This window comes from Bactrocera tryoni, chromosome 5 (assembly GCF_016617805.1).
Source record: "Bactrocera tryoni isolate S06 chromosome 5, CSIRO_BtryS06_freeze2, whole genome shotgun sequence".
NCBI classification, from domain to species: Eukaryota; Metazoa; Arthropoda; class Insecta; order Diptera; family Tephritidae; genus Bactrocera; species Bactrocera tryoni.
Genome location: NC_052503.1, coordinates 965,790 through 989,604, shown reverse-complemented (window position 1 = coordinate 989,604; position 23,815 = coordinate 965,790). Strand labels below are relative to the sequence as shown.

At 35.1% G+C, this 23,815-nt stretch overlaps 7 protein-coding genes across 12 annotated transcripts; 3 read left to right on the top strand and 4 right to left on the bottom strand.

The window, feature by feature from the left end:
- Positions 1 to 912: 912 nt before the first annotated feature.
- Positions 913 to 9,868, bottom strand: LOC120779195. The gene is made up of 4 exons (XM_040111460.1): positions 9,125 to 9,868; positions 8,464 to 8,824; positions 5,116 to 5,478; positions 913 to 5,050 (listed from the first exon to the last, which is right to left on the bottom strand). The coding sequence occupies exons 2-4, from the start codon at positions 8,689 to 8,691 to the stop codon at positions 2,945 to 2,947; spliced, it is 2,697 nt and encodes an 898-aa protein (XP_039967394.1). The 5' UTR covers positions 8,692 to 8,824; positions 9,125 to 9,868; the 3' UTR covers positions 913 to 2,944.
- Positions 9,869 to 9,984: 116 nt separating this feature from the next.
- On the top strand, positions 9,985 to 10,567 carry LOC120779204 (U6 snRNA-associated Sm-like protein LSm5). The gene is made up of 3 exons (XM_040111475.1): positions 9,985 to 10,122; positions 10,191 to 10,387; positions 10,450 to 10,567. The coding sequence occupies exons 1-3, from the start codon at positions 10,074 to 10,076 to the stop codon at positions 10,477 to 10,479; spliced, it is 276 nt and encodes a 91-aa protein (XP_039967409.1). The 5' UTR covers positions 9,985 to 10,073; the 3' UTR covers positions 10,480 to 10,567.
- Positions 10,492 to 11,379, bottom strand: LOC120779202. Its single transcript, XM_040111474.1, has 2 exons — positions 10,954 to 11,379; positions 10,492 to 10,892 (listed from the first exon to the last, which is right to left on the bottom strand). The coding sequence occupies exons 1-2, from the start codon at positions 11,284 to 11,286 to the stop codon at positions 10,584 to 10,586; spliced, it is 642 nt and encodes a 213-aa protein (XP_039967408.1). The 5' UTR covers positions 11,287 to 11,379; the 3' UTR covers positions 10,492 to 10,583.
- A 37-nt stretch (positions 11,380 to 11,416) lies between these two features.
- LOC120779201 (uncharacterized protein C3orf38 homolog) lies at positions 11,417 to 12,787 on the top strand. Of its 3 annotated transcripts, none has more exons than XM_040111473.1 (3): positions 11,417 to 11,479; positions 11,628 to 11,856; positions 11,918 to 12,787. In XM_040111473.1, exons 2-3 carry the CDS (start codon positions 11,727 to 11,729, stop codon positions 12,709 to 12,711), a joined length of 924 nt encoding a protein of 307 aa, XP_039967407.1. In that variant the 5' UTR covers positions 11,417 to 11,479; positions 11,628 to 11,726; the 3' UTR covers positions 12,712 to 12,787. The 3 variants fall into 3 exon arrangements, with proteins under 3 accessions (XP_039967407.1, XP_039967406.1, XP_039967405.1); XM_040111472.1 differs by having other exon boundaries at positions 11,441 to 11,479; positions 11,555 to 11,856; XM_040111471.1 differs by lacking the exon at positions 11,417 to 11,479 and having other exon boundaries at positions 11,512 to 11,856.
- A 110-nt stretch (positions 12,788 to 12,897) lies between these two features.
- Positions 12,898 to 18,911, bottom strand: LOC120779194 (serine/threonine-protein kinase PRP4 homolog). Of its 4 annotated transcripts, none has more exons than XR_005705612.1 (12): positions 18,749 to 18,911; positions 18,244 to 18,657; positions 17,077 to 18,178; positions 16,760 to 17,017; positions 16,447 to 16,679; positions 16,288 to 16,396; positions 15,789 to 16,221; positions 15,553 to 15,656; positions 15,207 to 15,483; positions 13,856 to 14,112; positions 13,705 to 13,775; positions 12,898 to 13,636 (listed from the first exon to the last, which is right to left on the bottom strand). XR_005705612.1 is itself a non-coding variant. In XM_040111459.1 (9 exons), the coding sequence occupies exons 1-9, from the start codon at positions 18,766 to 18,768 to the stop codon at positions 15,280 to 15,282; spliced, it is 2,877 nt and encodes a 958-aa protein (XP_039967393.1). In that variant the 5' UTR covers positions 18,769 to 18,911; the 3' UTR covers positions 14,729 to 15,279. The 4 variants fall into 4 exon arrangements, 1 of the variants encoding a protein (XP_039967393.1); XR_005705613.1 differs by having other exon boundaries at positions 14,014 to 14,112; XR_005705614.1 differs by lacking the exons at positions 12,898 to 13,636; positions 13,705 to 13,775 and having other exon boundaries at positions 13,801 to 14,112.
- Positions 18,912 to 19,159: 248 nt separating this feature from the next.
- LOC120779198 (glycerol kinase) lies at positions 19,160 to 23,813 on the top strand. The gene is made up of 5 exons (XM_040111468.1): positions 19,160 to 19,825; positions 19,891 to 19,992; positions 22,255 to 23,147; positions 23,209 to 23,446; positions 23,506 to 23,813. Exons 1-5 carry the CDS (start codon positions 19,697 to 19,699, stop codon positions 23,713 to 23,715), a joined length of 1,572 nt encoding a protein of 523 aa, XP_039967402.1. The 5' UTR covers positions 19,160 to 19,696; the 3' UTR covers positions 23,716 to 23,813.
- Positions 20,101 to 21,756, bottom strand: LOC120779199 (nitrilase and fragile histidine triad fusion protein NitFhit). The gene has a single exon (XM_040111469.1). It carries the CDS (start codon positions 21,638 to 21,640, stop codon positions 20,231 to 20,233), a length of 1,410 nt encoding a protein of 469 aa, XP_039967403.1. The 5' UTR covers positions 21,641 to 21,756; the 3' UTR covers positions 20,101 to 20,230.
- Positions 23,814 to 23,815: the final 2 nt, after the last annotated feature.

Genomic DNA, 23,815 nt, shown 5'->3' with positions numbered 1-23,815 from the left:
AAGAAAACCTAGAAACAAGTTGACTTCGGTTGCACCGAAGCTATAATAATCTTCACAAATACAAAAGGACGGATTTGACTAAATCGACTCAACTCATGTAGATCATTTTATTTATAGGGTGTTCCCTATAGGTGTTCGACCGTCATTATTCGACGATATCGTCAATGGATTGCAACCAAATTAAGTTCTATCATATATTACGGACTTATTTAGTTTTATTGCTATATTTTACTTCCAAACGAAAGGTTAAATTTAATATATTGAGTTGATGTCAAAACCAAACGTCAACCAGAGAATCTGCATTTATTTTATTAAGGATATGAGGTTTAGAAAGAGGCCTATGGTAAGTCAACCCCACGCATGGTTTGCGGTATATATAAATTAAAATTATTAGAAGGTGGGGCCACGCCCACCTTTTAAAGAACTTTAGTCCAGACTGTTATACAATGTATATCTCAATTTCCTGCTTACTTATGACACTTTATAGCATTCGATTATTGGCTTTTTGTGGGCGTGGCCCGATGGTTTCCTTAAAATATCTTAAGTTTGGCTTGCACGTACAAACAGTCACCAAAGATTTCAAACATCTTTTATAGTTTTGTCAGAATCGTCCCATTTCTTTTGCGAAAATGCGCTTGCAGAGAAATGAAATAAAGTGAGTAGTCAGCGCATGAACAGATTTGGGGCTCGATAGGTCGTTACCAAAATGCCGTCGATGAAATCCTTTATACGGCTTCTTCCTAGTTATTGCTACATATGAAATATTAATTTTCCAAGAGTTTATTTTTTTTGGTTTTTTAGTAGTTTGCTTACCTCTTCAACTCGTAAAATAATGATTTGAAAAAATATACTTGTATATTAGCGATATTTAGTTTCCGAACACAAATCAAATTTTTCCTATATTTAACACAGTTTATTATTTGCAATTTATTCCTTTTAAACACATATGCAGCTATTTTCAATGTATATATGTATGTATGTACATATGTACATATGTACCTCATACCCACGGTGTGTGCCTCTTAAAAAATGCAAAGTAATATGTTGTATGCGTCACAATTATATAACTTACACTTTGTATGTATGAACGTACATATGTATGTAACATATAAGTATGTGTGTGTATATATTTGGTTTATTCCTCAATATTATCTATATTCTTGTGCTTATTAAGTATTGTTAAACTAAATGCAGAAATTGCTGCTTCATACATCAGAAACTTTACAAGTATATAATATTTAAGTATGTGCTATGTAATATCACAATTCATTGAAATAAAATCATTTGCTTTTAATTATTCTGTTAAAATCTTGAGAAAGTTGTTGCAACAACAAATTTTAAGCTTAGCAGACATAAGTAGACCTAAAGGTGGGCATGCAATTCAGTCTTTAATAAAAAAGATAATAACTATAATTTATAGGCAAAATACTAAATAAATTTTAATAATATTTTAAATTTTGGTTAATAAGTACTACTGATACGTATTCGCAGTTTAGTGCAAGCTTATAACGTTACTCCTGTATTGCTACGTTAAAATTTTATTTATCTTTGGTTAAATATGAGCACTAGTTATAACACTTCATACGTAATACATATGTATGTATGTATATACAATAACTATAGTTAAGTTACCCTAATAAAAAAACTATAAAAACTATTTTACCCTTCACTGTATGAACGAAATCGTTTTGTTGCTGGCATATATTGTAATTATCTTTAATTTGGCTGTTTGAACTTTAAAGTAATTGTTTCGGAACTCTATTATTATTATTACTTCGGTTTGTCTAAAACACTGCCCACGGCTCTACTCTACACAAGCATACATAAACACTATATGCATATAATACATATAAACTCCTACAAATTTGTTATTGCATTGTTTACTTTTCGAGTCTTTTTTTACGTTTTAAAGTTTGTTCGAGAGTTTCGTTAAAAATGCTTAAAACTTGGCTTGTGTAACGTTTCGTTTTCTTGTAATATCGTTGTATGTAACGGATGAGTAAAATTTCAGTATATTGTGCAATATAATATGTCAATATATTTGGCTGTACGTTTTATAATAGTTTCTTTGTCTCTTTAATGTTTTTAATATCTAAGGTCATACATATACATACATATATGAACATAGTCATAAGTTCGGATTTTACTTTTCCTTTTATTTATTTATGCAGAGAACTTTGTAGGAGATGGAATTTGGCATTATCTACATAGACACCCAACTAAGGCAGTTAAATTTAAAAAAGGGCTATTTTCTACATTTTTTTTCAAAACTATGACTTGGCATTTCAACGTAACCTAACTAAATATTAACTGAACTAATCTATTACTGCCTTATTATTAAAAATTCTTAGCACGTTTTTACACATATCTGTCCGGTATTTGATACATATTACTTCTTCAAATTTATAGAGGTTCCTAAAGAAGATTCTTCATGATTATTTCATACTATATTTTTGTAGTTCTATTGTATTTCGCTCCTATCGTATATTCCTTAGAGCACACTTATGCCATCAGATTATCAACAGACTTGTAGCAGCTTGAAGTATAAAATTGTTTGGTTTAATGAATTTTAAACCCAGATCCCATATTAGCGTGATGTTAAGCCACAAATAGAAATTAAATAGCTTACGAAGCGCCGATGATTTTTAATTTATACGGACTTATTATCGGAATTAAAAAACGCCAATTGAATAATGCCAGTCACACCAATATATTGTGCTATAAAATAATCTTATTTAAACTACATAACCTGTACCTACAAAATCTAAAACAACAGAGTTTTGTCTGCAAATCTTCAATAAGCTTCTAAATTTGCTGTGGCCGACCTTAACTTAATTTTTGTTTCCACTTTTCCACTCTCTACTAGCTCATCCTTTCCAATGTAGACAATTCTTATTTAGACCAATTTTCACTTTCCTATTTGATTGGTCTAAACGAGCGTGGCCTACAATCGTGTCACTTCGGATACCGTCGCCACATCTCCCGAAACGCCAGTTGTTGTCGTCTGCACTGTGGAAGTGCCGGCGTCCAATGTCGGACGTGGTAAGTGGGAATAGTAGCCCATCTGACAGTTGTTGTGATGCGAAACTTTTGCCGCCTGATTAATTTGATATTGTGCCGCCTTGAGGGCTTGTTGTTGCTGCTTCGTCATACAATCACACGTTGTTTGCGGTACCGGTGCTGCAATGAGTTCTTCCGTTGATTTAGCCATAATCTTCGTTGTTGTCGTTGTCGTAATAAGTTCTTCGACGAATTGTGATGGCGGTGGCGCATAGTTTTCCACATCAGTGTAAGTGGAGTAGCGACCGTAGGGATTTTTACGTGGTATGGAGTGACGTTGTTGTGCGATTTGCAGTTTCATAGCGGGCTTCACGGTCACCGTGTCCAAGTAGCCATAGCCAAAGCCGTAACCGCCCACCGCTTTGGTTGTCAGATTATCCCATGACTTCGGCTTTTGCACGTATGTGGCTTGCGGATAGATCTGCGAAGGTTGCACTTGTGTGGCAGTAATGTGATAACGTTGTTGATAGACGCCGTGTACGTGCGCCGTTGGCTGTTGCTGCTGTTGATGGTGTTGTGTATGCGGCTGTTGTTGTGACTGTTGTGCATGTTGTTGCGGGTATTGTTGGTAAGACTGGCGAGATTTGGTGGAGTGTTGTCGGGATGCTGAATGCTCACTCTTTGGATCCCAGTACAAGGTGTCCGTACTAAGCGATGTGGTATAAGAAGTAGAGTCGGCTGGCGCGAACTCACTCGATGTACAAGAATGTAGACTACAATGGCTCATTAGACCGGTGGTCAAATCATAATAACGAGAGCGCATGCTGCCATTGTGAGAATCACAATTACCGTGTGGCTGTGGCTGTGACTGTTGAAGATGTTGGTGTTGCTGTTGCTGTTGTTGTTGTTGTTGTGGTGAAAGATGATGGTGGTGATGATGTTGCTGCTGTTGTTGTTGTTGCTGTAGCTGTGGCTGCTGTTGTAGCATGTCTTGTGCAGTATGATGATGATGATGATGCATGTGATGACGCGTAATACTCGGCGAGGTGTGTGAAGTCTGCGACTTAGGTCTAGGTTGACGTTCCTTTGAATCACGCTCGCGATCACGATGTTTATGCTTGTGTGTGTGTTCCTTATGACGTGTACGACGTCGCGTTGGCACGCAATGCGCATCACAGCACGGACTTGCCAGATCATAGGCATCTAAACTGATATTGTCGCCATTGCCATTGCCATTACCATTGCCCCCTGCGACGGTCATACCGCCAGCACCACCCATTGCAGCCGCAGCAGTAGCTGCTGCTTTTTCCGCCGATTTCCACCGAAAATGACCGATACAGGGATTACATGAATGGCCATAGCAATGCTTTGAGGACTTGTGTGCTTTTTGTGCCATAACTGGCGTTGTAGTTTGTTGATGTTGCTGCTGCTGTTGTTGTTGGTAATGCTGTTGTTCCACTGAGTGCTGTTTATTTGGCGGCTTATGTTTTTCACAAGTTCGCGGTGGCGGTACTGGTGCTTGTGCACTGGCTCCGCTCTGTCCTTGACTCAAGGCGCTGCGATGGGAAAGACTCGCCAAGCCTGTGGCCGTGTCAACCGATTCTGTATGACGTAAAATGAAGTGCTGATCACTTGGACTACGCTGTATGCCCTCAGGACCACCACTGGAGGTAGCTAAATGCTCGCCGCTGCTATTGGATGTGACCGGTTTAATTACATAACGATAGGTCGGATCCAAGTAATGATAGGTGAGCGTAAATTGTGCTGGTGGCGGTATGATAGCCTGCTGTTGCGACTGAAATCTTGCCATACTGGGAACATCTTCAGTGGAAAGTGCCGGTCGATAGTACGCCACATTCTCACCATCTGTTGGCGATGTACCGCTTTCGGCGTCAGTCGGTGACGTGGTGGCTTTTTTGCGCGCTGGTAAGCTATGTGTCTTCCACTTGCCTTCGAGTAGTTCACGTTCTCGCAGGCAAATTCGTTCCAGTTCATTCATTTTGCTGTGCAATAAGTTTTGTAATTGTATGTAGCGCATGTGGAGATCCACCTGTGAGAGGCAAGTAAGTGATTACAACAAAATATTACTACAATAAATTATGGATTCATACATACCTTACGCACACAGTCTTCAAAAAGCACAACCATACGCATGCGCGTATCACAGCTCTTTATAAAATCGACAATTGTCTTATGATCAGCTTTCTCCATATCACTACCGTTTATGGAGAGTATAACATCACCTTCACGCATACCAGCTTTATAAGCCGGTCCATCATACTCCACGTAATCGACATAAGTGATCATTTCTACTTCTTGATCCTTCTTGTAATGTATGCCATAGCTCTGCAGTGTAAAGCCATACGAGTCATTCTTCTTTTCAATGATAATGGTACGTCTACGACGATCTTCATCGGGTTTCATTGCTAGAAAACGTTCCGATCTGACACGTCCAATGATATGCGTTGACTGTGACATCTAGAACGGAGCAAGAGAGAAGAGAGTTTAGTTTTTTAAACGTAACAATTTACTATATTTAAATGCACGAAATACTATACAAATAAACCGTAGCCTGAATAAAGTCAACGAAATTCGGACCCACTGGTACACAACAGAGACTAGGGAAAAAATTGGGGTTTTCATCCGGCGAACTTTCTCCAAAAAAATGCACTGACTCAGATGCGGTCTCCAAGGGGAATCTGAAAGACGGTTATTATGGGAATTTTTTGCTATGAAATTAAGGATCATATTTAAATACATTAAGACATTTTTCGTGGTCAATATGTAGACTTGAGAGAGTAGCTGTCTGGATTATAGAATCTATTAGTCAAAATAAGTGATCATAACTGACCATTTTGATTAATTTTGCCAGTTTGAAAACTAATTATTCCGTTAAGATACTTGTAGATGCAAAAAACTCAGAGTTTTTGTCTAAATATAATGAATTGATGGAGCTCTCTTGTTGTTGGTAAATCTTGTTGATACAAGGTGAGCCTTTGAGAGCCAAACAATTCACGGATTAATAAATAGGTAACGTTGTTTCACTATAAATAACTAGAAAACTGGCAAGTCTTTTCATGTTACGAGTCCATCAAGAATTCTAATAAACAAAAAGCAGCAGTAAAACATCATAGTACTCCTACACACTTACATACAGCCTGGCTACATACATGTGAATGAGCATTGAAATAATTTTCTTGTTGGTTGTTGTCACGCCCAGAGGCATTGCTCACCATTTCTAAGCGCATGAAATTCTCGTTAGTTAATGACAACTTTTCCTAAGCCATCCCCTGGTAACTACATATGTACATAAATACATATTTATTTATATATTTATATGTTACTATAGTTGAGTGTATATAAATTACAAACAACTAGGGAACATTTGTTCACAAACTGTATGTTTTAAATATGTCACTATATACCACTTAGCCACAGGTATATAAGCCTGTACATACATACATACTTTTGCATGTATTCATTAGTGGCGCCATAAACCTTCAACTTTTAATGAGTTGAAGGCAAATAGATTTGAAAATTATAATTATATTTTAAGTAACTACAGATAAATCAAATTGTGTAGTAATGCACTTCTCTGTATTCTTGACAACTTGAATGGAATCCATTGCTAGATAACCACACAGTGAAGTTTACGACTTTTTGAGAGATATTGAAACGATTTTATATAGTTTAAACAAATCTGGTCGTATGGAATTTAACTCAAGGACAGCGCAGTTGATTCATATTCTAAAGTTATTCAAGTCTGCTAAAATAAAGTTCTTTGCACTATAATGGGTGCACCTCTTTTTATGTTAGAAATGACGTCCTCTATAGAAAGATGGTAATCTTATCAAAATTTTGAAAAAGTATCTGATATACTATGTATATACTTAGTTGCCAATTCATTTGCTCTGCTTTCCATTACCAAAGAGTTCATTTAGGACAGAGTTGAGGATAAATTTCAGTACCAGAGCTATAATTAATAGTTTAATTATATATTTGTTTAAACTATATATACTTATATGTATGTATGTACATACATACATACATGCAGTAACAATTACACGAGACGCTAAGTTAAAAACGTGTGCCATTGACACCCCTTTCCGATTATTAACACATGACTAAACTCTGCAAATGATCTTGACCACACATATCACCGCCAGTTTGACACTGATGACCTATGTGGTGCACGTGTTTGATTCTTTTAACATTTTATAAATAAGTAAGTAAGTGGTGGCTGTTTGAAGGAGCTGTGGTCCTACATTATCTGATTAAATTTGACCCCGACTGATCCATATTGCATAAGCATTTCAATGACACAAAACATTCAGTGAAGGTGAAGTCATTAAGAGCCTGTCTGCCTCATCTTAGATGTCCGCCCACGATGACAATAACATCGAAAAAGTTAAAGAAACAATGCTTGAAAATCGTCGAGTTGGCATCAGAGAGATAACATAGGATCTCAGCAACTTTTTAAGGAATGACACGACACATTTTGGTTAATATTTTGGGTCATTACTAATCTCATATCAAAATACCTCAATCTTTTGCAAAAACGACATCTAGTAGAGGTCGCAACAGAGTGCCCTGACAACGTAACTGAGGAATCGAAATTCATCAAAGGCATGGGTTTATAAATATGGCGTCGAAATTGTCAAAAAGATTTACAATACATATGTCAGAAATTGCTTTAGCCTTGACATGGCTCAGGAGTCTATTTTTATCAGAAGTGTGCAGCATCTGATGAGATGTGCAAACGAATGTTTTGAACATTTTTCATACAAAATGTTTGTAATAACATTTGATTTACTCATCAGTTCTTATTAAATATATAAAATAGAAAATAAGAATTTTGCAACTGAAGAGGAAGTTTTTAATTTTTATTTTATTTTCTACAACAAAAATAATACCTACCTACCTACAAAAATAAACTGAGTCCCATACACTGAACAACCCTAGTGAAAAGCCATTCAACTGAAAAATCTTTTCATGTGCAGCATGACAGCATGATTTTTGCTTTATGACTTATATTCATCATCAGCAACACGGAAAGTAATACAAATTATTATATACATATAAAATATTGCATAAAAAATTCCTAAGGATGATAAACGTTCCATTTTTCCAATCTACTCAACCTAGCCCTATAGTATAAATATAACAAACATTTTCTCCAGTTATTTTTCGACTAGCAGCAACTAATATTTTAATAAAGCGTTCGATTACAATAATCATTGGAATATTTGTTGCACAGTTGGCTGCAAATTATTTTGAAATACATGCGCCTATACACACATAATTAATTAAATAACTATTATTACTAATAGGCACTTTGCAATATGGATTTCCCCGCCCGACTTCAGTCGTGAAACTTCAAGCCAAACATACATATATGTATGTATGTGTAAATATGTATGTATATTTGAAAAGAATAAACGTCAATCGCTTTAGCATACAAACCTGCGAATAATCGAGCTCCTCATCACTGGCATCCAGACTCTTGTGCTTATTGTGATACTTGAGACGGCCCAAACTGCCAGTGCCGTTGACATAGTGGGTTGTTGAACGTTGTTGGGCCGGTGCCGCGCCGCCAATAACAATCGTACCCAAACTGCCAGCACTCGGGCCGCCAGCCGAGGCGATGCTTTGGCAACTGTTACTGATAGGATTTGCATTAACCGTGGCCATACTCGCATTCAATTAAGAATTCTTTACTTTCTTCTAAATGAGTTAAAATTTGGCAAATGCACTTCTATCGGCTATATAACCGCTACATAGGTTTTTATTCACATTTTGTGTACAAACTTTCGCTTTGGCTTAACTATGAACTATAAATCGCATATATTCTTGGATACACACTATATATATGTATATGTATGGGTATATGCTATTGATTAGTCCTTGCTCTTATGGTAAAAGACATTTGGATATCTCCCATAAAATTTCGGGTATTCTTTGTGTACTTTATTTAGTTCGCGTCATTAATATTATATAATTGGTATTGAAGTAATTTAATTGTATATGCATACATATGTATACATATTTATGTTTGTATCCGCCCGCACAAACGTACAAAAATGCACAAGTCAGGCAGCAGCGACGAGAAACAAAAACTCCTCACGCTTCACTGGGTTTACTCATTCAACATGCAAATGTTAATATTTTCCGGCTTCCCCTTTTTTCAATTTTTTCACTATAGATTTTTTAGCTTTTGATAAATATTTCCGATATTATTAAAAATGCTTATAAATTTTTTTAATTTAATACAGTTTTTATTGTGTTTTCCGCTCGTTGTTCTGCGCAAGCCGAAGTCATAGACCATACTGTGGTACTTTTAACCACAAAAAGGCGAAATTGATAATGTCATGCCCAAATGCCACCTACAGACATACTGGTTAAAACATATTTACATATTTATTTATGTTTGTCTTTGAGGTCATATCACATTATGTTTGGTTTAAAGCAACCACCTCAACATTCAGTTATTAGTACATGTATGTATATTCACATCATCAATACTGCTTAGCAGTGAGCGGAAGTGCTCCCATCTATGTATAACGGTAATATATACAAACACATATATATTATATGCATTTCAATTTTATGTCTGTATGAATTTTTGTATACTGATTGCAGTGCATTTGAACAACTGATTTTATAGCGCACATGTTGCAGTTGGAAAATGTTAGCCTATGCGCAGGCGCCATGTATCGGGTGAGAACAATAAACAAAGCAATCGATAAGCAGCTGTTTATGCTAGATAGATTTATTCAATAATTATTTAAACAAAAAAGTAGTATTTGAATGAAATAAGTGCAACATTTTTAATACGCTAAAAAGTTTAATATCAAAAACCTATTAAATTACTACTTTATAATTTGATCGTTAGCCGATTACTCTCATTCATAAACAAATACTTTAAATGTCTGAATTGTAGTAGGCAACCCTACACTACCGGCATGAAATGTGACAATTGTTACAGCTGCTAGAAGAACACAGATATTTGCTTTGTCTTTTAGTTTTCACCAGTAATTTTGTAAAATTTATTTAATAAATAAAATAAGTGAAATATGACTGCCGTACCACCACCTTCAAATGTGTCAACTTTATTACCACTTGGTTAGTATCTCATATTCATACGTTCAACAAATCGTAGCAACCCTAACTAATTTTCATTGCTTACGCAGAACTTGTGGACAAATGTATTGGATCTCGGATTCACATTATAATGAAGAACGATAAAGAGATGGTGGGTACGTTATTGGGATTCGATGATTTCGTAAATATGTTATTGGATGATGTGACGGAATACGAAAACACGCCAGAAGGAAGGCGTATCACTAAACTCGACCAAATTCTGCTCAATGGCAACAACATAACAATGGCAAATACTTTCAATTTTCTCTGCTTTTATTTCTATATAATATTACATATTTTCTTTTATAGTTAGTTCCCGGCGGGGATATACCGGAATGAAATAACGAGTGGTGGAAAATTTACAAATATATTTTAGAGTTTTAACTTTAGTATTAAGGACTATTGAATACAACTCAAAGTTATACAAGTTTTATCATTCTTATTCATGGCGGGTAAATTTGTACACAATCTCGGTATAAGTTTCCTAGCTGGCCTTCATAAATTATATCATTAATGGCTTTCTTAGCGTAAATCTGTTGTTCGGGCGTCATCTTTTGCAGTTCCATAGCCCAAGTCTCGGCCAACTTAAGTTCATACTCGCCTAATGATCCAGTATGAGAAATGTTCGCAGCGCTCGACTGCATTCCATATTCACTTTTATTTAGTTTAATACTTTTGTCGGGAAGTGTAGATGATTCATCAATGATTTCTATATTTAACGGTTCGCCGTCTTCGTACACAATATGGAAATTCTATTAAAATATACATATTTAAATGTAGCTTTGTTTTATACAGATATTGTTGGTAGCTTACCTCTTCTTTCATTTCTATATGGTCTATTAGAAATTTCATGTCGTCAAAGTACCATAATTTGGACACATCACGTCTTTCTTGTGAAAGACGTTTTACTTCTTTGCGAAAATTGGTTCGCAGCGTATTAATTTTTTTGGTCACATCTTTCCGATTTATGTTTGTATACTTCTCTCGAAATTTACGAACTAAAATCTCATAAGCTTCATTCTTTTTATCTTTCTTGCGGTATTCCGGCGATTTGGCGTCCCATAACGCTGGAAGAGACTTGTATACTTTAAGACAATCGATGATAAAAGCTCGTTCTTCGTTTTTCTCAACTAAACGCATTTTCATTTATTCAAATTTATTTATTGCACAATGATAATCTCAATAAAAAATTCTATTCTTAACCAAAAGTTGCACAAACTAAATTGAAGACTGCTTCAATTAAATTGACAGTAACAACTGTCAAACAATAAAATGTTACCGATAGTGATGTAAAATATGACTACAATTGTGTGGTTAATTATACGTTGTTAAAATAAAAGTTTGTTATATTTTAACTGTTAACATTATTACATTAATATTATTAAGATTTTCTTTTTTTTATTTTAATTTACAGTAGTTGTTAGGATTTACGAAAAAATTCACTCGTCTAACATTACGGCGCAATATTTTTACTATATTTCATGCAGCTCTGGTTAGTTAGGAAACAGCGGATTCAGTTGTTTACATTTTTGTCATAATGTTGTGGATAAAATAAGGACAAATATCAATTTTAGAAAAAAAGAGTCATGCCAATCACCGAGCGGGAAAAATTGGGTATTGTAGACTTTTTAGTAAGCGAGGAGCAGAATGTACCTGCATTATTACAAGTGGCGAGATCAGTCACAAAAAATATATGCGACGTTGCAACAGCGCAAGGTGTAGTACATAAACAAATTAGTCATAATTTAGTAAATCCCTAATCACTTTTCTTCTACAGAAGCACTTGACTATGCATATATACAAATTGGCGATACTCTAACCTTGCTGAACAAACGAGCCATAACTCGAGAAATGCTATTTAAATATCTACATCACAGAAAAATTCAAGTTAATGCAGACTTCACCAAGGGCGCATTAATTACAAAAATTATAGAATATTGGAATACTTTCCAAACCAAAAATGAACACATAACTCATAATAATGATAGTGTTCACAATCAAACGACTTCATCACAAGAAAAATCTTTTTTCAGTCAGGTCGATTCCACAGTTAACGACTGTAATAATAAAGAGGCTCCTTACCCCATTCACTTGCTAGCTCGCAAATTTACAGAATGGTTTTTTAACAATCTTAATACAAAAGAATTAAAAGTCGAAGATTTTTGGACAGATGCAACGCTCCAACTGCGTATAGCTGCTACGGATCAAATTAATGATTACGAAGCTGCTGGTGATAGCGAAGTTATTTCAAATCTTCTAAAATCAAAAGAACAATTTGGTTTCTTCTTCAATCCGAATCTTACACATGCTGGCGTTCAAGGACGAATGAATGTGCATGGCTTAGTGTTGGTACTGGCATGTGGTACGCTTCACACTGAACAGAATTGCGTTGGGGTATTTGAATGTACATTTGGACTGCTACGTGATCCATTTGCTGAGAACAATTGGAAAGTGAAAACAATGCAATGCATTTTACGCAGTCAGATAGCCGCATCAATGCCTAGCTTATGCGAAAGTGAAACACTCAAAGAAGCACTTTGCTGGCCGATACCGGAAGGTGAAATTACGTAGGATATATACATATAACATCACTATTATAATTATTTATTTGGAATTACTAGGTATATTTATTAAAATAGTCTGATTTCATTTGTATTTATTTGTTTAAATAAAGTTGTTAAAAAATATTTCGAAAGTTATACTGTCGGAGGCAAGAAAAGCGAAGACTATATAAAAGTATTGATTGAAATAAGTGTATTGCAGGATTTATGTCTAGAAAATAAAAACACTTTATCTAAGAGTTAATGAATTAAAATTACAAGGCAGCTCGTAATTTTAGCTTTATAACGCGAAGTATTTGCTGATTTCTGGATGCAGAACTCGATTATACACGTTTTTACCCGGAACTGTGTACATTAAGTTTGTCACTAAGGCAAACTCAGAAAGAAACGTTGAAGACCTTATAAAATATATAGCCATGCACCTCCGTCTGAGATATCTATGTGAAATCTAGCACACATCTTTTATTCCCAAGAAGGTGCTCATTTGCTGGAACCGGGGATATCGAACACTATAGCATATAGCTGTTATATAAACTGAACCATCAATATCATGTTCTTGTATGAAAAACTTTTTTACTTTAAAATTTGGCTTCACGAAATTTATTTTGGAATATTGTTTAAGGCAACGGTACAGTCTCCGAGGAAATTATTCAAATCGGACCATTTAGCTGTCATACAAACTGATCGATCGAAATTTAGTATCTAATCTTCTATGGAATTTTTATATGTGAAGGTTTCTCTAGCTTCAGTGCAGCCGAAGTTAACGTTACATAAAAACAATTATAAAATATTTTCATCGCTTTTCTTGACCAACAAATTACCTTAATTTCTGAACTTTATCTTGCAGTTTTCATTCAATCCAATTCCTCAGCTCCTCCAAACGTACGAGCTCAGCAGTTAGGTTTTTTGAAAAAGGCAATGTATCCTTCCCTTTCCTTAAAAAATTTAAATAATTTCTTAAAACAATTTGGTTTCGTTTGACCTTACAAAATGATAAACTTACTGCCGATGAAATAAATTTAATTTTTACACAGACTTTAGTTAAAGCATTTAACATCGCTGTATAACAGCCTTCTGAAAAATTAAGAGAAAAACAAAATTTGCTTTAGATAAAAATGTAGTGTACATTTTTTAAAGTTCATAATTTCGTTTACATCTCCATTGCAATCACATGGCGTCGAAAATGATTTGGGATGTGATCCGTGCAAGCAAATCGATTCTCACGCTGCTCCGAAATGGAGATTTTTACGAAATTTTAATTTAGGTTCATTTTATCAAAATAAGTATAGCTTCAATCCCAAATTATTATTACCAGCGCAATTAACATAAAACATGCTGTACTCTCGTTCGTCGCAAAATGTGGTAATAGGCATCAGCACGCCTGCGCTTATGCGTTGCACAGCGACCAATTCTGAAATTAAATTAAATACTATAGCATTGTTTGGACATAAATAAATTATAGTACTGGTATTAATACATGCGGGAGAACCTCAATCTATACATGTTTTTATGTACGATTTTGTTATTTTTGAGAACACTTTGATCCTTTTTTAAGTTAAAATTGAGCATTGTTTTCGAAAGGAAAACAAAATTTAAATTATATACAAATTTGATTTATACATTATATATATATGTATATATTTAGATATCACTAATAGTACGACAAAGAAAAAAAATCAACTAATTTTTAAAAACTCCTCCACTTATGAACATGTTTCAGTCAAAACTGGAATAGAACCATTTTACTTTTACGTACATTGTGCAATATTTTTGCACATATGTATTTCGATTATTTTTCATTCCATGGATAGTTTCCATATGTAAAAATAAACATTTCTTATTACAACTTTTAAGAAATTAATGTTAATTTTAATGTTTCATATGCGATTTTTAAAAGAAAAGAAGAAATTCGAATAGTGATGCTGGTTTTATAAAAAAGTAAATTAATTGTAATGCATGGTAAATCAAAATATTGTCGAATATTATATGCATAAGTTGACTTTAATAAAAATTAAAACATCTTGCAATATTTGAAATATTAACTAAGACCGTTTAATATGATACTAAAACTCCTGGATTTTCATATTATCATGATGTTTAGACACATTAATCAAATTAAATTATTGATTTCAATTCGATTTACATTCCAATTTATATAACAGTGCAGGTTATATTATGTAGGACAAACTTAGAACTCTACTAGTTGACATGAGCTGACAGAATCTATTGGTTTTGTACTTTGGCAAAAATAATTCTTAATAACTTCTCAAACTAGCCGAGATTTCAAAATGAAACTAAATTAATATTAAACGGCAACTCAATGTGTTCAGTTCTGTCATCCTTCTCTAATACCTGCGTGTACACTACACTTGTGTACATTAAACATTTGTAGAAGATGTATCATATAAATTGTGTATAAATAATTGTATAATACTTAATTTATAAACACTAAAACTGCCAGCATGTATAAAATACATTACTAGCAGCATATGAGGAAAGAATTACATTGTGTGGCGTCCGTTATTATTTCGCATATCGGTTCAAATAGCATCAAAACCGTTACTATTTAAAACGCCGCCTACATCTTTTCTTGAATGAAAGGATGTGTGAGTGCTTGATTCAAGGAAATCCGTTTCGATGGATCAAGTGCAAACATATTATCCAATAGATCTTTTAGTTGCGTTACTTTACGTTGTTGATCATCTGGTAAATTCTGGTCAGCAATAAGTTCTTGTTGCAAATTTCGGGTAGCTTTTATTACAGGCATAACAACGATTTTTTCCTACAAATAATAATTTTTTTACTAAAGTAAATAAAACAATTCATTTACGTATACTAATAAAATAATTACCCGTTCTGTGATTTTGTCAATTTCATGATAAAGGAAGTTGCAGCTCTGATCAAAATGTTGGTCTTTGAATTGACCCTTGCGAATAATTCGATTTGGTATTTTCCCTGGAATGAGAAATTGAGAAAATATTTATTGCTTTTTTGACAATTATTTGTGGAACGTGTCGCTTGATTTATAAAATTAAATTAATGCATTATTTGCAAGCCTGATGGAAAGAAATTTCTTAATGGTATTACCTTTTAAGTCCATGAAAAATTTCAGCATTTGGTTGTTACTCTTTCCACTAAAGAGTATTTTACCCGTGTATAACTCATATATTGTACAACCCGCGGACCACATGTCAATACCATAGTCATATGTAATGCCCAATATTATTTCTGGTGCACGATAAAAGCGCGATATCAAATATGGTGTAATTTCGTTGTCGTTAATAGTTGATGCAGAACCAAAATCACAAAGCTTCAAACACAAATTATTCTCATTCACTAAAATGTTGTCGGGCTTAATATCTGCATGGAGTATGCCCGTCTTTTTGAGCAGCTTAAGAGCCAAAAACAATTGTTGGGTATAGCTCCGCACCGCTTTGATGTGTAAACCTACATTTTTGCCATATTTTTTAAGCACTTCTCGCAGGTTCATAGATAGTGGTTCAAATACCATACATAGATGCTAAATTGAAGGACAAAAATTATTACTAATTATAATTTTTTTTTAATGTACGCGATTGATTCTAACCTGTTTGTGAAAAAAATGTCGGAAAAGTCGTAAGCAATGGAATCTATCTTCTGGATCAGCATCATTTAACTTCTTCAGAATCTCCAATTCACGCAGACCAGTTTTGTGCCTAAAATAATTGGTTTCATAAAAGGAATTTAAAATTATATATTTTCTTACATTATTTCGTTATTACGTATAATTTTTACAGCCACGTTGGCATTTCCACGCGCTTGATCACGAGCTCTTACTACGTTACTGAATACACCTTGTCCAGTGTACCCACTAACGACATAACGGTTGTCGAGAATTTCTCCAATGCGCACACGATAGTATCCTTCGGCATCGTCCCAATTGTCAGTCAATGCAGGATTTTCAATTTGTGTTTTATTTAATACTATTGTATTAGGAGACTGAACAAAAAAATTTTTTTTTAATGAAAACTTCAATTGATTTAAGCTGAAATGAAGACAGTTACAAGCAATCGACTCACATCGAAATTAGAATCCACATCTTGATCTGCAAACATATCCCACTCGGGCCGTTTTTCTTTTGTAGAATTTTTTATTTTTTTATCTTCATCCATGTCCTTATCCTCCGCATGGCTGGGCTCTTCAACTGAACCCTTTGTTGGAGCGTTTTGTATCAACGGCGCAGGGTCTTCTAAATCATATTTGATAGGTGGACTGCAATCCCTTTGAGAATGTGTGAAATTTTTTGGTGGTGATGCCTCCTTTTTACCACCAAGTTTCTGGTAATACAAAAAAATATCTTTATATGCTTTAATACATTATAAACGCAGTATATTACCTTTAACAACTCTTCGCGCTGCTTTCTTCTCATCTCTATAATTTTTTCCTCTTCGTCTTCATCCTCGTTAATGTCAATATCTAAATTGTCGCCGTCATCACTACTTGTGTCTTTGATTTCAGCTTTTTGACCTTCACTGAGCGATCCACGGTAGCGATCCTTGTCACGTTCTCGACCACGATCTTCACCTCTCCAGCTGTCTCGTTCGGATTTTCCATCGCGTTGACGCTCTCGTTCCACCCGTCGCCGATCCGATTCAAATTTACTGCGGCTATGGGAACGCATTCTATGGTCTCGATCACGTTCACGCTCTCGGCCACGAGAGTTACCGTAACAGTCTCCACCACTACGCTCTTGCTGCCTAATTCGATCATCTCGCCCACGGCGATCACGGTCACGGCTATTTTCACGTTCGCGTTGTTTATCGCGATTTATTTCAAGTCGAAGATCTTCTTTGTTTCTGTTTTGATCATGTATATCACGCCGATGCCGGCCACGGTTGTGGCTGTCGTCACGACGTCGATGAATATTTGTCTCCGATTCTCTACGCAACGATCGACTGCGGCTCCGTTTGCCGGTGTGTGGATGTCGATCTCGTGAACTAGGTCCACGCGTTTCCTGAAACTCCTGGTGAGCATGACGATGTTGGTAATGGTCACCTAACGACTTCCTGCGAGGTGATGGCATACGCTCATCTTTACTATCGACATAAGGACGAGATGATTTGCGCTTAGATTCAGGAGTATGATGTCCTCCGCTAGAATCATCCAATAATATAACATCAGGTTCATTTGAAATATATTTTTTACTGTGTTTACTAATAACATTTTTACTGATTGACGATGAAGCTGACAATGAACGCGTTTTGACTGCCTGTTTGCTGTTAGTATTAATTTTTTCATCGCATGCAGTTTCCTCTGCTGTTTCTTTGTAAATACTGCGGTTTATGATTGGAACTTCATTGGGGGGACTATCTTCACTATCGGACTCTGATAAATATGCACCTAAACGAGCTTGAAGTAAAGCCTTCTGTTTCATTAATTCTTCGAGATTGAGTTCGTCTTCTATGATAGCAACATCTGGACTAGCTACATCATTTTGACTGTATTCAGCGAAATAAGAATGTCAATAACACATATATCTTGACATTAAAGACACCTAACTTACATTTCACTTTCACTGCCGGATGATGCTACTTCCATAGTAGGATAAATATTATTTTGAATTGTCTTGGTAATCTCCTCTACCAGACTTCCGGGGTCAGTTTGAAGATTTGTCTTTGTTATGCTGAACCCACCTCCATTTGCTTGTTGATCACCTCGTGGATTGACATCTTTGCTGACTTTGTGCATTATTTCTGTGAACTTTTCATTAAGAGCGCCACTACGGTGTTTGTCACCGGTATCTTCAGAAACTGACGACTCGCTGTGTTTGTGGTGTCTTTTCTTTGACTTCTTGTGCTTCCTATGAGATTTCTCACTTTTACTGGTTTTTCTATGTTTCTTTTCCTTTTTAGATTTTTTGTGTGAACCCGAAGCATATTTAAAACGTTTTTCCATGGTTGAATCACTAGAGTCATAACTGTGAAGTGAAAATTTTTCAATATACACACTTTTGTTATATTAAACACGGAGGAGTCATAACCTCAAATGTATTTTCCATAACTATTTACCTTTGATCTTCGCTAGACATGGTATATATGTATTTGTTTATGGAATCACCTAAAAATTTAGCTAGCCAATTGGCTTTTGTCAATATAAATAATGTCTTTGCACGCTATGTAAATAAATTCCACAATTTTTTGTAAAATGATATTTTTCCATACCAATATTTGCTAATAAAATATTGCAATGCTTTAAGCGAACTTAGCTGCGATTGAAACCAGAAATACAGGGTACTATTTTAACAAGAATAAAACTTTTCACAGCAAGCACTTTCACTGCTGTTACATGTTCAGGAACTTGCTTTCAAATTAATCACACGAACTATTTGTAAAAATTGACGGAAATTGAAAGCTGTGATGTGACCTACAAGCAACTTGCTAATCGATAATAGTTTCAAGGCGTCGTCATCATGGAAACCACTTAAAATTCTTGATATAAATTAATAATATAATTTGAAAGAAGAAATTGACATCATCTTGACTCTGTAAGGTCCGGGGTATTAAAAACATAATAAAATGTCAGAATATTGAAGAGTTCATACAAAAGTAAACAAATAAAACACAATCATAATATATTATTTTATAATACACATACATGCACGTTGAGTAATTTTGCAGTACAATGCTTATAAATGCGACCGTGTTGAATTCTTATCAGTTTCTTATGTCATAAATTTATGCAAAACCGGAAAAAGATAAACAACGATAACAGTGAAAAATAGCAAATAAATAATTAATAACTTTTGGTAAAAAGCTTGTTTATACATATGTTTACGCAGATTATACAAATTCTTTCATACTGGGATATCTGTTGTCAAGAACTTTTCAATAAAAGTAATATCAATCTGCTATTATCGGCGTAAATATCAAAGTTCAACGGTGGAAACATCAAAAACCACACAGCACGAAAATAAAGAAGTCGCCTTTTTTGTCAACAGAAAAATAAATTTGAATAATATGTCTCTTGGAAAATTAGTGGGATCCATTGATGAAGGAACAACATCAGCCCGTTTTATGATTTTTCGAGCCGGTACCAACAATGTCGTTTGTTATCACCAAATTCCCGTACCATCTATTTATCCGCAGGTTTGGATTAAAATATTTAAAAATGCATATTTACAATATAAGTAAATTATTAACAATTTTTGTAGGAAGGATGGGTGGAACAAGATCCTATTGTTATATATAATGTGGTAATTGAGTGCATTGAGGAAGCCGTAAAGAAACTCCAGAAACTAGGAGGTTCGGTTGAGGTAAATATCAATATACATATATATTTACTATACACGTAAACTAGTATTTTTTAGCATGATTCAAATAGTCCTTTTATTATTTAAGGAAAATATATATATTTTTTTATTAATTTAGTTATATATGTATATATGTACATAGATAAATACAAATTAATAACAATTTTTACACATTCAACATTTCATTACCCATCCCTATTTTACAAAAGCTTATTTCTTTGCTTGATGCAGCAATATAAGTTTATTGTCTATTCATGAAGCTGCGGTACTTTTGAGCTTCTATTATACGATCCTCTAGTGAGCGATCAGGTTGATCCAAACATCGATCGTCCATTTTAGTATAAATATGGTCGTTTTCCTTAAAGTCCCGTGGACGGCGAGGCAGAATGTGGAAATGTACATGCGGTACTGTTTGACCGGCATCGGGACCATCCTGAACGGTGACTGTTGCAGAAGTTGTTTTATAAAAATTCTCAAGCATTCTTTGCACCTTACAAACTGTTGAGAAGAGATCACAAATTTCGTGACACAACAAACTATCCAGACGCTGAGTCACTCGCTTTGTTGAAACCAATACATGTCCCTCTACAACGCAGCGTAGATTAGTAAATGCAAAACAATGCTCGGTTTCGTAAAATACAGTTTCCTTTTTGATAATATTATTAGCAAAATTATAATCTTGAGTAATATCTATTGTTCCCATTCCAAAGGAAGTTAGTGAGTAAACATCATTACGCTTGTGTCGCATTACTGGCATGCTCTTTTGTACAAAATAATTTTTGTTTAAATCAATTTCTGCTGTTGCGATCGTCAAATCGTTTTCCTCACAATTCGCCAACACCTTCCCCCAGGGGTCAACGATTAGAGCATGACCCCAACTGGTACGCTTACTGTTGTGTGCACCAATTTGAGCTGCGGCAATAACATAGCATTGATTTTCAATGGCACGCGCTCGTAATAATACCTCCCAATGAGCTTTACCCGTCGAGTAAGCAAATGCTGATGGATACGTGAGTATTTGGGCTCCAAATTTGCGTAAAATAGAACTAGCTTCACCAAATCGTAGATCATAACATATTTGCATGCCCAATAAACCTATAGGAGTGTTGACTGGGGATACCAGATGGGAACCTGGTGTCACTACATCTGATTCACGAAAACGCATTTCCTCTGTTTCGACATCGAATAGATGTAACTTTCGATAGACGCTCACAACTTCACCAAAATCATTAACCAGTACATGTGTATTATATATTTTATCGGTTTTATCATTGTTTGTATCGAGTATAGACTCATGAATACCACCCAGTGATACCCACATTTTATTGGTTTTAGCCAATTCCTTATACTGAGCCATAGTTGCACCTTCCAAAGGTTCTGACAACTCCAATGTTTGTTTTCGGTGTTCCCCTACGAAATCACAGCATTCTGGCAGAAATAAAAATGTCGCTTTTTGCGTTTTCGCTTTGCAAAATAATTCTTCAACTTGTTTCATATTGTTAGCTTTATTGTTCGAGGCACACATCTGCCCGATAGCAATAACCTTGGATGCTTGGTTGGAGGACATTTTTGATGAAATATTGGCAAAGCCAAAATAGTCTGAAGGAACAGTTCCACCTACAAATCGCTTTAGTCTTTGGAAGAAAAGCATTGATAAGGCCACTTTTCAAAACTTGGTCACAGTATATACTGTGTTTTCTGCTTTTATTGTCTTATTCCGTTTATTTTCTATTTGTGAAAAAAATGTCAAATTAATTGAGTGACAAATAAGTTACTCACCATCTGTGCTGTTTCACCATTGGGCCAGGGTTGTTATTTTTATTTCCATAGTCAAAAATATATTTATTCTGATGAGAATCAGTTTAATTAAAAAATTTATTCGAACTTAATTGTATTTTACTTTAATTGTAATAAGAAAATGTATATTATGCACAAATATTTTAAAGGCAATGATATATCTACATACATATGTATACCTTTAAAAAGCTAGTGGTAATGTTTTAAAAATGTTTTTCTGTAAGAAGTATATTTGTATGTATGTATGTATGACGCCTCCATATATACTCCACTAATTTTCTAACTGCGAACAATTCTATAAATATGTATGTATGTATGTATGTATACATACACATATTTTTTGCAAACCAATTTTTCTTTAAACTCTTTATTATTATTATATGAATTTGACTTATGATACATACATCTTTAAAATGTACATTTAATGCATTAATTCCATTAAAATACTTCCGTGCTATATATTTTAAGGACATCGTTGCTATAGGTATTACTAACCAAAGGGAATCAACTATTGTTTGGGATCGGGAGACGGGTAGACCATTACATAATGCCATTATTTGGCTAGATAATCGCACATCTAGTACGGTTGATGAACTAGTTGAGACAATACCAAACAAATCACGTAATATCAATTATTTAAAACCGCTATGTGGTCTCCCCCTTTCCCCGTATTTCTCTGCGTTGAAAATGCGTTGGATGCGCGACCATGTTGGAGAAGTTCAAAGGGCCATGGAAGCCAATAACTGTCAAGTTGGGACAGTCGATACTTGGCTGATTTATAAATTGACAGGAGGTCCTAATGGAGGGGTTCACCTAACTGATGTGACAAATGCCTCTCGTACCATGCTAATGAACATAGAGACGTTAAGATGGGACCCACATCTGTTGCGGTTTTTTGGCTTACCACTTTCTATGTTACCACAAATACGTTCAAGTGCAGAGCATTATGGTGATGTAACGGTTGGCATTTTAAAAGGTGTCCCCATTACGTCATGTTTAGGAGATCAACAGGCGGCACTTGTAGGCCAACAATGCTTAAGCCATGGGCTTGCCAAATCCACGTATGGAACGGGATGTTTTCTTCTCTATAATACGGGAACATCAATGGTGCAATCCAAGCATGGTTTATTAACAACAGTCGGGTATCAATTGGGACCACGAGCTCCGCTAATGTATGCATTAGAAGGTAGTGTTGCGATTGCTGGCGCGGCCATAAATTGGATGAAAAATAATTTGGAGTTATTCGATTCGGTTAGTCAAGTTGAAGAGATGGCCAGCAAAGTCGATAACTCTTTAGATGTTTATTTTGTTCCGGCATTCAGTGGACTGTATGCACCATATTGGAATCAAGAGGCTCGCGGGTAAGTCCTCTACACTCATACTTGGATATAATATAAACGCAGTGGATACACCTTATTTCAGTGTCATTTGTGGTTTGAGTGAAGAAACAACCAGTGAACATATTGTACGTGCTACTCTTGAGGCTATCTGCTTTCAAGTACGAGACATTTTAGAATCAATGCGTAAAGACTGTGGCATACCAATGACGAAATTAATGGTTGATGGTGGTATGACCGCGAATAATTTATTTTTACAATTGCAAGCCGATCTGGTAGGCATTAGTGTGGTTCGCGCTAAAATGCAAGAAACAACTGCTTTGGTATGATTAAGGAAGAAATGTTTTTTTATATAGATTTTCAAATGTATTTACTATATTAGGGAGCGGCTTTGGCGGCTTATATGGTTGTAAAACCTAGCTTTGACATCACTGCACCGCTTGCTGGCAGCTCAGGTCAAATGACCACTTTTAAACCAACTATTGGAAATCACGAAAGGAATATGCGTTACAAAAAGTGGAAAATGGCTGTGGAACGTTGTATGAATTGGGATACTTCAACATTGACCGAAGCTTCGAAACTCGACTTCTAAGTTTCGGATAGTGAATAACTTTTTTCTGTTTTAAATTTACATGCTTATGAAATGTTGAGTTCTAAATTCATCCAAATAAAAAAAAATCGGTTTTTAGTAA